Source organism: Penaeus vannamei, chromosome 1 (genome assembly GCF_042767895.1).
Source record: "Penaeus vannamei isolate JL-2024 chromosome 1, ASM4276789v1, whole genome shotgun sequence".
NCBI classification, from domain to species: domain Eukaryota; kingdom Metazoa; phylum Arthropoda; class Malacostraca; order Decapoda; family Penaeidae; genus Penaeus; species Penaeus vannamei.
In genome coordinates, this window is record NC_091549.1 from 3,513,027 (window position 1) to 3,525,526 (window position 12,500).

Below are 12,500 nucleotides of genomic sequence, written 5' to 3' on the forward strand. Positions count from 1 at the left end.
ACCTGGAAAATATTACACCTGTAACACGCTTAGCCGAGTACCGAGAAGCGACGAAATAGGGAGAACTAAAAAAAGAAAAAGAGAGAGAGAGAAAAGAGAGAGAAAGACTTTTTTTTAATCTATGTGGATAAGTGTGAATTTCATGTTTGCGAGAGGGAGAGAAGGGGGTGGGGGGTAGTTGGAGGGGGGTTGTGTGGGGCCGGGGGGGGAGGGGGAGGGGTAAAAAAGGGAATGGATATATGTTGGGGATAATAAAACAAGCGATAAGATAGAGTGAGAGAGAGAGAAAGCGGTAGGAATGTGGTAGAAAGAGAAGAAGGTGAGAAGAGACAGAGCGAGAGAGAGAGGGGGGATAGAACGATGTAGAGATAAACAGATAAACAGATAGACAGATGGATAGATGGGGAGAGAGAGAGAGAGAGAGAGAGAGAAAGAAAGAAAGAAAGAGAGAGAGAGAGAGAGAGAGAGCGAACGAAAGAAACAAAGAAAGAGACAAACAAAAGGAGGAGTAACAGGAAAACAATAAAGCAAGGAAAAAGATGGAGGGGAGAGGGGACAAAGAAGAAAAAGAGAAGGTACAGAACGAAAAAGAATGAGAGGGGAGGAAGAAATATTTGTTGATAGCGCCAATAGAATGTATTTTTAGAAATACCCGGCATCCGTCGGAACGAAAAGAAAAGAAAAGAAAAAAGAACAACTACAAAGAACAAAAGAGAAAAGGAGGAAGAGAAGAAGAAAGTAGAAGAAAGAAAGAAAAAAAATATACTAACCTCTTCCACCAAACTATCAATATTACAAACACATAGGAGTAATGTATAGATAGACAGATAGACAGATAGATAGATAGACAGATAGATAGACAGATATATAAATAGATAAATAGATAAATAGATAAGTAGATAGATAGATAAATAAACATACTAACCTCTTCCACCAAACTATCAATATTACAAACACAAAGGAGTAATATATAGATAGATAGACAGATAGATAGATAGACAGATAGACAGATAGACAGATAGGCAGATAGATAGATAGACAGATAGACAGACAGACAGACAGATAGATAGACAGATATATAAATAGATAAACAGATAGATAGATAGATAGATAAACAGATAGATAGGTAGATAGATAGTGTCAGGAACCGAGATCTCACCCACAGCCACATATAGAAACATATAATTAAGGAAAGTAACATTTCGCATTTGGTCTCAGTTCACCAATACCAAAACGCACATCATTCTTCTTCTTCGTCCCATCCGCTGTTATTGAGTTAGCACGAGCTTATTGATGCCATTGATTATTGAAAGGAAGGAGGGAGAGAGAGAGAGAAAGAGAGGGAGAGGGAGAGGGAGGGAGAGGGAGAGGGAGAGGAAGGAGGGAGAGGGAGAGGGAGAAAGAGAGAGAGGGAGAGAGAGAGAGAGAGAGAGAGAGAGAGAGAGAGAGAGAGAGAGAGAGAGAGAGAGAGAGAGAGAGAGAGAGAGAGAGAGAGGGAGAGAGAGGGAGAGAGAGAGAGAGAGAGAGAGAGAGAGAGAGAGAGAGAGAGAGAGAGAGAGAGAGAGAGAGAGAGAGAGAGAGAGAGAGAGAGGGAGAGAGGGAGAGAGAGAGAGACAGAAAGAGAGACAGAAAGAGACAGACAGAGAGAAAAAAAAACACACACACACACCGAGTGAGAGGGAGGGAGGGAGGGAGAGAGAGAGAGAAAGGAGAGAAAGAGAGAGAAAGAGAGAGAGAAAGAAAGAGAGAGAGAGAGAAAGAGAGAGAGAGAGTAAGAGAGAGAAGATACATACTCTTTATCTGGTCTTGAAATATACGATTGGGCGGTCACTGGCAACGACGATAGATGGTGGTGTCCAAGGATATTTTGGGCGTAGATAGATAGGTAGATCGATAGAGAGGAGGGTGGAAGGGAGAGGTGGAGGGTAAAAGGGGGGAGGGAAGGAAGAGAGAGCGGAAGAGAAAGAGAAAAAGAAAGACAACCAATGAGTAAGAAGGAGGGAGAGAAAGAGAGAGAGAAAAAAAAGACAAAGACAAAGAGAAAGAAAGAAAATGAGTAAGAGGGAGGGAGAGAAAGAGAAGGAAAAGAGAAAGAAAGAAACAGAGAAAAAAGAGAAAGAGAATGTAAGAAACATAGAGAGAGAGAAAAAAGAAAGAAAGATGGAAAAAGGAATGTGTACTCCGCTAAAACGCTCACTCTAAGACGCTCAAGACGGACTTGAAGGAAATGTATTGCCAAGTGATTCAGCAATCCACGAGATGTTTTCCATTTGTTCCTTGTAAGACACGCTTCATTATCTCCATTTGCGTCTTATTTCCTAATGTCTCTGTCTTCTCTTTTTTTTCCTTCTCTCTCAGTATATTATTCTCTCCATCGTCTTGATTGTTTCGTGTTTTATTGTTTGTTTTGATTAATTCTCTGTCTTGCTTGTCTTTGTTGCTTCCGAGGAAAAGGTTAAGCTGGATTCGCGAGAGTGTGTTTCTGCTGAATCATTTGCAGTGCAGATTTGTGTTTTACGTTTTCCGATTCCATTGTCTGAGTGCCAAGTGTAAAGAAAGGGTTTCGTCCACTCTTTTCCAGAGGTAGAAAAAGCAGTGCGTGTTGAATCAGTAAGAAAGAAAGTTAGAAAGGAAAAAAGTACAAAAGAATCAGGTAACAGAGAGTGGATTAATAGCACTGTGGTGATTGCTGTGGAGGGACATCGAAGCCGTTCTTCCCTCGCCATGGAGACGCGCAAGGATGAGCCGGGCAAGTGTTCCGCCTCCTTGCCCTCGCTGCACAAGGCCCCGACGGAGCCTGCCTCGGGATTCGGCCGCGGGGCGCCCTCCTTCTCCGGCTGCGGCCTCGGGAGCCAGGTGTGGAGCAGCAGCAGTAGCAGCAGCAGCGTGTACACGTCCTCCTCGCAGCACACCCTCAGCGGCTCCTCGACGCTGCTGCCGTCGGAACCCATCAGCATCCTGGGCAAGGGCAAGCACAACTCGGGCGGCGCTGCCCTGTCGACGGCCAGCCCGAGACACAGCGTCAAGTTCACGGAGCCCGAGGGCGGCGTGGGGAAGGCGCGGACGCCGGACAGCCCGCGCTTCAAGAGCCAGGAGAGCCCGCGGCTCAAGTACCACGAGAGCTTCAAGTTCAAGTTCCACGAGGGCTCGGCGACGACGACGCAGAAGATGGGCATCTCCACCGTGCCCGAGAACACGGCCGTGAGCGTGACCGAGACCTCGAGCTTCCGCTACTCGGAGTCGTCCTCGAAGCTGGTCGGGACGTCGTTCCGCTGCCCCGACAGCCCCCGCGGCCGCTCCAAGAGGATCACGCGCACGCCCGACCGCAACTCCATCATCGCCTCCATGGAGCTCAAGGTGCCCTCCTTCCACGACATGGGCGGCTCCCCGTCGTCGGTCGGCAGCGTGGGCGCGGGCGGGAACCTCACCCCGTGCCTGGGCCTGCCCGAGAGCCGCGGCCTCACCATCCTGTCGCCGCACAACCCGACGCCGGAGCTCCACTTCTCGTCCACCTTCACCGTCAGGACGCGGAAGGGCAAGACCATCGTGCTGCCGAAGCTGCGCATCCCGGCCTTCCACTCGCACTCGCACGACAGCATCTTCCTCGGGTAAGGCTCGGCCGCGGCTGCCATGGGGTGGGTGGGGGAGGGGGGAGGCTGCTTCGTCGTTCTCAGGGATTCCTGAGTGGGTATTTGGGGCATTCGCCTCTCGCTCTCTCTGTGCATTTATGTATGTATCTAATTGTCTATCTATCTATCTATCTATCTATCCATCCATCTATCTGACTCTGACTCTCTCTCTCTCTCTCTCTCTCTCTCTCTCTCTCTCTTTCTCTCTCTCTCTCTCTCCCTCTCCCTCTCTCTCTCTCTCTCTCTCTCTCTCTCTCTCTCTCTCTCTCTCTCTCCTCTCCCTCTCCCTCTCCCTCTCCCTCTCCCTCTCCCTCTCCCTCTCCCTCTCCCTCTCCCTACCTCTCCCTTTCCTCCCTCCTTCCTTTTTCCATCCTTCCTGTCTTACTTGTCTTATTCTTTTTCTCAATCGCTTTGCAGACAAAAGTTTCCCACACATTTGATAGGCCATTTAGCAATAAAATCTTCAATTTAAGAAAGAATGTTGTACCTGAAGTATCAATCTTTTTTATGTTTTATGATACAACTTATACTTAAGAAAGAATTATTAGGTTATAGTTCCAAATATTAACGAGCACTTTTTAAAAAAAATAAAAGCACTTTCTTTAGTTTGATAATGGAGAATTTATGATCGTTCATATTCACACAGTAAAATGTTGATATGATTCGCAGAAATTTGCATACTTAACAGAAAATAGTATTACACTCTTGCAAAACACATTAGAGAATTATTATTGTAACCATTTTGCAAATCCTCAAGATTCCAAATCAGACATAAAAGGATGATTAGAAAGTGATAGAGAGGAATAGATTATAATCAGATTCAATCCTTTGATCAATTCAAAGTTGTATGAAGAGGATGTACACGAAGTTTATTGAAGACTTAAATGTCAAACGTTCATGAAGGATTATGAAGGAAAATGAAGTTTATTGATGTTTATTTATTGAAGTTTATTGAAATTTATTTATTTATTTATTCATTTTTTAAGTTTATTGAAGTTTATTTATTTATTTATTTATTTATTTATTTATCTATTGAAGTTTATTTATTTATTGAAGTCTAATGAAGTTTATTTATTAATGTCAAACGTTCATGAAGGATTATGAAGGAAAATAAAGTTTATTGAAGTTTATTTATTTATTGAAGTTTATTTATTTATTGAAGTTTATTTATTTATTGAAGTTTATTTATTTATTGAAGTTTATTTATTTATTGAAGTTTATTGGAGTTTATTTATTTATTGAAGTTTATTTATTTATTGAAGTTTATTGGAGTTTATTTATTTATTGAAGTTTATTTATTTATTGAAGTTTATTGGAGTTTATTTATTTATTGAAGTTTATTTATTAATGTCAAACGTTCATGAAGGATTATTAAGGAAAATGGGAGGAAGAGAAAATGTTAACTGAAGAAATGTAAGTAAATTTTCAAAAATTGATGAGATTAATGCATGATACTGATTATGCCACATTACATCAAACTGTCATTATCAGACAATATTTATTTCCTTGTCAACTTTAAAATGCGTTGAATGACCTGTCGCTTGTCCTCTGAAAATGATCACTGAACAGGACATTGTTCATTTGTTCATTTATAAAGTCAAAGGTGAAACGAGGTTCATTTTCACGTTCAGAATTCAATAAAAGCAACGGAGGCAGATGAAAGTTATTTGCGATTATGATGCTATCTCGATAATTAATTAGAAAGGACAATCCGGTCGGTGTCAAAGGAACCCGGGCATGAGACCTAGAATTTGATCAAAACATAAAACAATTACATTTTCTGAGCAAAGGAAAGAGAGAGCGAGAGAGAGAGGGGGAGGGAGGGGGAGAGAGAGAGAGAGAGGGAGGGGAGGGATGGAGAGAGAGAGGGGAGAGGGAGAGATAGAGAGAGAGGGGGGAGGGAGGGAGAGAGGGGAGAGGGAGGGAGAGAGAGAGAGAGAGATAGAGAGAGAGAGCTAGAAAGATAGAGAGATAGAGATAGAGATAGAGAGATACAGAATGGGAGAGAGAAAGAAAGAGAAAGAGAAAGAAGAAGAAAGAGAAAGAGAGAAAGAGAAGAGAGAAAGAGAAAGAAAGAAAGAGAAGAAGAAAGAGAAAGAGAGAAAGAGAAAGAGAGAGAGAGAGAGAGAGAGAGAGAGAGAGAGAGAGAGAGAGAGAGGGGAGAGGAGGCGAGAGAAGGAAAGGAGAGTGACACAGACAGGAGAGAGATGGACAGACAAACCAAGAGACAGAGAGAAGAGAAAGAAGAGAGAGAAGAAGAGCGAGAGCGAGACAGAAATGAGAACACACAGACAGGAGAGAGATAGACAGACAGACAAACCAAGAGACAGCGAGAGAAAAAAATCAATAAAGAAGGAGAAAAAGAGACCGAAAGAAGGAGAGAGAGAGAGAGAGAGAGAGAGAGAGAGAGAGAGAGGGAGAGAGAGAGAGAGAGAGAGAGAGAGAGAGAGAAAGAGAAGAGAGAGAGAGAGAGAGAGAGAGAGAGAGAGAAGGAGAGAGACACAGACAGGAGAGAGACAGACAGAAGAAAGAGACAGACAGACAAATCAAGAGAGAGAAAAAAAAATCAATAAAGAAGGAGAAAAAAGAGACAGAAAGAAGGAAAGAGAGAGAGAGAGAGAGAGAGAGAGAGAGAGAGAGAGAAAGAAAGAAAGAAAAAGGCACCCCAACACCCTTCCCAAGACGCCCATCGCCCTCGTGAAATGCAGGAAATTGATATACATTCACGAAACCCCATTCCTACCTCCCTCCTTCTCCCTCTACCACTCGTACCTCCCATTTTTATTCTGCTGTCCCTTGGTCGCCTTTCCCTCGCGGTGCTTCTCCCATTTCACACCCTCGGCAGGCAGTGACGTAAGGGATAGGTGCTCCTGCAGTGAGGTTGCTGTTTGAGGGCTCTTCAAGTGCGATAGTTAGCGTCTAGATAGCCAGGGATTGGGGGGGGGGAGGTGTTCCTGTTGTGTGTTTTCCTTCGTAGTTTGATGGTTTAGTAATGATGTTTTGTACTGGGTGCGTTTATGTGAAAATTCTCTGTCTGTCTGTCTGTCTGTCTGTCTGTCTGTCTCTCTCTCTCTCTCTTTCTCTTTCTCTTTCTCTCTCTTTTTCTCTCTTACTCATTCTCTTATTCTTTCTCTTACTCTTCTCTTTCTCTTTCTCTTTCTCTTTCTCTTTCTCTTTCTCTTTCTCCTTCTTCTCCTTCTCCTTCTCCTTCTCCTTCTCCTTCTCCTTCTCCTTCTCCTTCTCCTTCTCTTTCTCTTTCTCTTTCTCTTTCTCTTTCTCTTTCTCTTTCTTTCTCTTTCTCTTTCTCTTTCTCTTTCTCTTTCTCTTTCTCTTTCTCTTTCTCTTTCTTACTCTCTCTCGCTTTCTCTCTCTCTCTCTCTCTCTCTCTCTCTCTCTCTGTTTTTGTGTGAGTGTGTGAGTCGGTGTATGTTTGTGTGCGGGTGTGTATGTCACCGAACTACTAAATAAAGTGTATTCGCATATATGTTAATTAAGTGTTTTAATCCTTAGAAAATAGACGATTTCCGAACCTCATTAATGGGTTAGACAAATTTGAAAAGGATTGATGAAAGGACCTTCCAGTGCTCGTTTTTTCTCACGATTTTATGTTGTTTAGATAGATATACCATATATACGAATGCAGGTCTGACCCCTTTCATGATGCAGAAAAAGGCTTTGGATATAGACACATTTATGAGTTTGATACTTTGAATATATAGTAACGTGTAGATATATGATTGTATGTTGAAATACCCCCTTATTTTATTTTTTATTTTTTTTGTCTGTCTCATTCAATAGAGTTCGAAAGAGGCCAAAAGACTGATTTTTAATGCGTTTTGTTTACCCCTTTACCTGTGCGTATATAGACTAATTAACGAAATTAACTCTAATCAAATCAGAGTTGAAAGGAGATCAAAAGACTTTGATCAGCTGAACATTTTACTTTCCCAATGGCAGACGTTAAGCTTTGAAAACGTTGTGGCTTATTTCTTAAAGTTATCTGATCACATCGCATACTGCCTTTGTTAGCTTTTAAATTATTATTATTTTTTTTATTAAAACTTTTTTTTATTAATTTCTGTGACTGTTACATTGCATACTTACATGATTTTTTTTATTCATATATGCTGTGTTTTTCTATTTCTATTTGCTAAGATTTTTTTCTTTATGGGACGGGCGGTAACCACGCAAATATTAAATAGCACAATTACATATTTTCTTTCTTTTTACTTAATATTCAGGAGGAGTCCTACTATCATATTTCTTATTACCACATAACTGTCTCTGTTTTATTATTGCTTTGATAACAATTGCATTATCGTTGCGACATCCCCGCACATATTACTGTTATATTACGCGACTGTTATTCTCGTGCTGATGTTCAATTGTTCAACCGCCTTGTTCGTGCTTGTTCTTCAGCGGTGGTGCGGCCTGAGGTCTTGTTAACAGCCGGTTGAGTTGTTCGCTTAAAAGACAGTCATGGTATATATATATGCATGCATGCATGTATGTATGTATGTATGTATGTATGTATGTATGTATGTATGTATGTATGTATTTATGTTTATAGATAGATAGATAGATAGGAAGATAGATAGATAGATAGATAGATAGATAGATAGATAGATAGATAGATAGATGGATGGATGGATGGATGGATGGATGGATGGATGGATGGATAGATAGATAGATATGCATGTATGTATGTATAAACAAATATATGTGTATACATTTACATATATACATACAGATAGATTTTAGAAAGTTAAAAGTATTGATGTGTATATACGTATATGTGCACACACACACACACACACACACACACACACACACACACACACACACACACACACACACACACACACACATATATATATATATATATATATATGTGTGTGTGTGTGTGTGTGTGTGTGTGTGTGTGTGTGTGTGTATAGAGAGAGATAGATAAATATATAGATAGAGAGAGAGAGAGAGAGAGAGAGAGAGAGAGAGATATGCAGAGACAGGCAGTGAGACGCAAATACACATACGCACACCTCGCCTCGAAAGAAACCAAAATATTTGCAGTGCTCGCTTTGCAACTAGCCTGCAGGAGATTCGGCGGAATCAATAAACCTTTGCAAGACAGCCCCGAATGATTGCAATCTGCCCTCCAGCTTCGCCTTGCACGTCCGGGGAAAGACACGACCGGAAGTGATATGCGAGAATCAACAATTCATTTAGAAATTTAATCCCTCTTGAAGCGCGATTAAATTACGATTAAATTAAAGATTTGTTTATCTTCAACGGGGGCGATATAGATGGATAATTTGCATGTTGTTTATTCATTTTATTTAACCTGAATGGAATATGCTTCTGGAAATGTCAGTAATGTTGATTTCATAGAAGTTCTCTTCAATAGTGCTTTGCTAAGGAAGCAAGAGGAGGCTAGATGAAGAGAAAGAGAGAGAGAAACGGAGAGAGAAGGGAGAGGGAGGGAGGGAGGGAGGGAGGGAGGGAGGGAGGGAGGGAGGGAGAGGAGGGAGAGAGGGAGAGAGAGAGAGAGAGAGAGAGAGAGAGAGAGAGAGAGAGAGAGGGAAGGAGAGGGAGAGGGAAGGAGAGGGAGAGGGAAGGAGAGGGAGAGGGAGAGGGAGAGGGAGAGGGAGAGGGAGAAAGGAGAGAGGAGAGGGAGAGGGAGAGGGCGGGGGAGAAGGAGAAAGATAGAGCAAAAGATATCAAAGAAGACTTGTATACCGTATATCAATGGAAATCCTAAACAAAAAATAACTATTGCATTCAGTATAACCCAGTATTATCATGTTTTTTTTTTTATATGTTCTTATGAGTATCTTCAACTCCCATGTAATCTGATTAGAGGTTCCCCTGTAACACCAGAAACTAAGAAGTTTTAAAAGGTTCTAAAAGGTTTTAAAAGGTTTAAAAAGGTTTTAAAAGATTTTAAAAGGTTTAAAAAGGTTTTAAAAGATTTTAAAAGGTTTTAAAAGGTTTTAAAAGGTTTCGTCAGGGGTGGCATTCGATTTCGTCGGGTGATCGGGAATTTCATGGCAAGTGTTCGCCGGGCGATCTTACGTCAGTGCTGGCGTAAGATCTTATTGCAACAGCCTGGCGAAGCAAAGTCGCGAGAGCTTTCCTTTTCCCGTGATTGAATAGCACTTTCTTGCTTTCAAATTACAAATCAGTAACATATTTGTGGACAATGTGATATAGGAATCACATTGCAATTTTACATTTTTGAAAAGCTCAATTTATTATGAGATAACGTATATACGTGTTTTTTTTTCAAGACTCATTGGCGAAAGTTGGGTTTTAAAGGAAGTTAAAGTTTTAAAAGTACGGGCCATAAATGCATATCAATTTCTCTTTCGTGGTCAAAACAATATGGAAAGAAAGATGACAATAGGTCAGTAACACTTAAGAGAAAAGAAAGAGAGGAACGAAAGAGAAAAAAAGAAAAAAAAAGGATTGCTACCTGAAGAGAATGTGCCTTTTTACTCGAAACGTTGTGTGTTTTGACATTTCCTCACCTTCCTTTTCATATTTTCCTTAAAAAAAAAAAAAAAAAAAATCTGTATTTTTCTTCTCCCATCATCATCATCTTTCATGTTATTTTCTTCGTCTACTGTTTTCTTTTTCTTTTTCTTCAACTACTTCTACTTATCATATTTATTTCTTCTACCTCTATTCTACTTCTTTTTCCACTTCTATTACTTCTTCTTCTCCTCTTCCTCCTACTTCTTCTCTTTCTACTTCTACAACTTTTTTTTTTTTTTTCCTTCTGCTTCAACTTTTTCTTCTTCTTTTTCCACCGAATTGCTTCATTAGATTACCTCAATTTATCATTATTTTTTTTCTGAACGAGGTCAACCTGATGACGTAATATAATAAACTGAACAACACTTTTCCTATGCATTGCTGGAGGCTCCCGGGCGCTTGTTCCAACTTAACTTCTGCGACCCAAATTTAAAGTTTACACAGCTAAAGTTAGATCTGGAAAGTAATATGATTTTCCCCTCTTCTATATCAAAAAAAAAGAAAAAAAAATCCGATTTTTTTCAAAGTTTAGTGGTCTTTATTTTCGCATTTCGGAACACCTGCTTTTTTATTTTTTTTATTTTTATTTTTATTTTTTTTGAAGGGGGAAAAACTTCTTGTATTCCCGCATGCCTGTTCAGGAAACGCTTAAGTTAAGCTTGGATATATTTATGTGCTTTTTATTACCGTTTGTGGCTCGTTTTGGTATTGCACCTCTTCTGGTATTTATGTTTGACGGTTTCGCTATTCCTTGAAGCACATACTCTGATCTTATTCTTTCTTTCTTTCTGTCTATCTTTGTCTGTCTGTCTCTGTCTCTCTGTCTGGCTCTCTGTCTGGCTCTCTCTCTGTCTGGCTCTCTTCTGTCTGGCTCTCTCTCTCTCACTCTCTCTCTCACTCTCTCTCTCACTCTCTCTCTCTCTCTCTCTCTCTCTCTCTCTCTCTCTCTCTCTCTCTCTCTCTCTCTCTCTCTCTCCCTCTCTCCCTCTCTCCCTCTCTCCCTCTCTCCCTCTCTCCCTCTCTCCCTCTCTCTCCTCCCTCCCTCCCTCCCTCTCTCCCTCCCTCCAACCCCCCACTCTCTCCCTCCCTCCAACCCCCCACTCTCTCCCTCCCTCCCTCCCCCCACTCCCTCCCTTACCCCCTTCCACTCTCTCCCTCTCCCTCTCTCTCTCTCTCCCCAGCGTTTCCGAAATCGTTTCTTCTGTTGGCTCCAAGAAATGTGGGACACAAAAAGAAATCTCAGTTTTCAAAGGGTGCTTATGGTGAGTCAAAACAAGTAGATGTTCTTTAGATATTCTTTAGATATTGGGTAGTAAGAATAACAACCTCAAGATAGTCCTTTTACTTTTTCGTCTATTGCTTTAAAGTGTGTGTGTTCGTGTGCGTAAGAGTTTTAGTATATTCGATTCGTAAATGATTACGTGCGCGTACACATACGCACACACACACAAACACACATGCATACACACACACACACACACACACACACACACACACACACACACACACACACACACACACACACACACACACACACACACACACACACACACACACACACACACACACACAAACACACACACACACACACAAACACACACACACACACACACACACACACACACACACATATATATATATATATATATATATATATATATATATATATATATATAGATAGATAGATAGATAGATAGATAGATAGATAGATAGATGGATAGCTATAGATAGGTAAACAAATATGAAAAACCGATAGACATAGATGTAAGTTGACACATGAATACAACCGACATAACCTGATTTAATGAGGTCATGACCTGATAAAAGAACAAACCCATGCCCATTATCAATCCCCCTCTCTCCCTCCACCCCTCCCTCCCCTCTCCTCCTCCACCCCCTCCCCTCTCCTCCTCCACCTCCTCCCCTCTCCTCCTCCACCCCCTCCCCTCTCCTCCTCCTCTATCCTCCTCCACCTCCTCCTCTGTCCTCCTCCACCTCCTCCCCTCTCTTCCTCTCTCTTCTTCCACCTCTTCCTCTCTCTTCATCCACCTCTTCCTCTCTCTTCATCCACCCCCTCCCCTCTCCTCCTCCCACCCTCTCCCCTCTCCTCCCCCACCCTTTCCCCTCTCCTCCTCCACCCCCTCTCCTCTCCTCCCCTCTCCTCCAACTCTTCCCCTCCCCTCCTCCACCTCTTCCCCTCTCCTCCTCCACCTCTTCCCCTCTCCTCCTCCACCTCTTCCTCTCTCTTCCTCCACCCCCTCCCCTCTCCTCCTCCCCCTCCCCCTTAGTGCAAACGAAGCACAGCTGTTTCTGGTAATTGGAAACATTTTCTGCTAT

The 12,500-nt window shown here is 41.8% G+C and overlaps 1 protein-coding gene across 1 annotated transcript in view; it reads left to right on the top strand.

The window, feature by feature from the left end:
* LOC113822867 (3',5'-cyclic-AMP phosphodiesterase) overlaps window positions 1–12,500 on the top strand; it is a 641,256-nt gene that overhangs the window by 17,811 nt on the left and 610,945 nt on the right. The window contains exon 2 of the mRNA XM_070127953.1: window positions 2,582–3,608. Coding sequence (XP_069984054.1) covers window positions 2,725–3,608 — 884 coding nt within the window. The 5' untranslated portion in view covers window positions 2,582–2,724. The remainder of the gene's footprint in view (window positions 1–2,581; window positions 3,609–12,500) is intronic.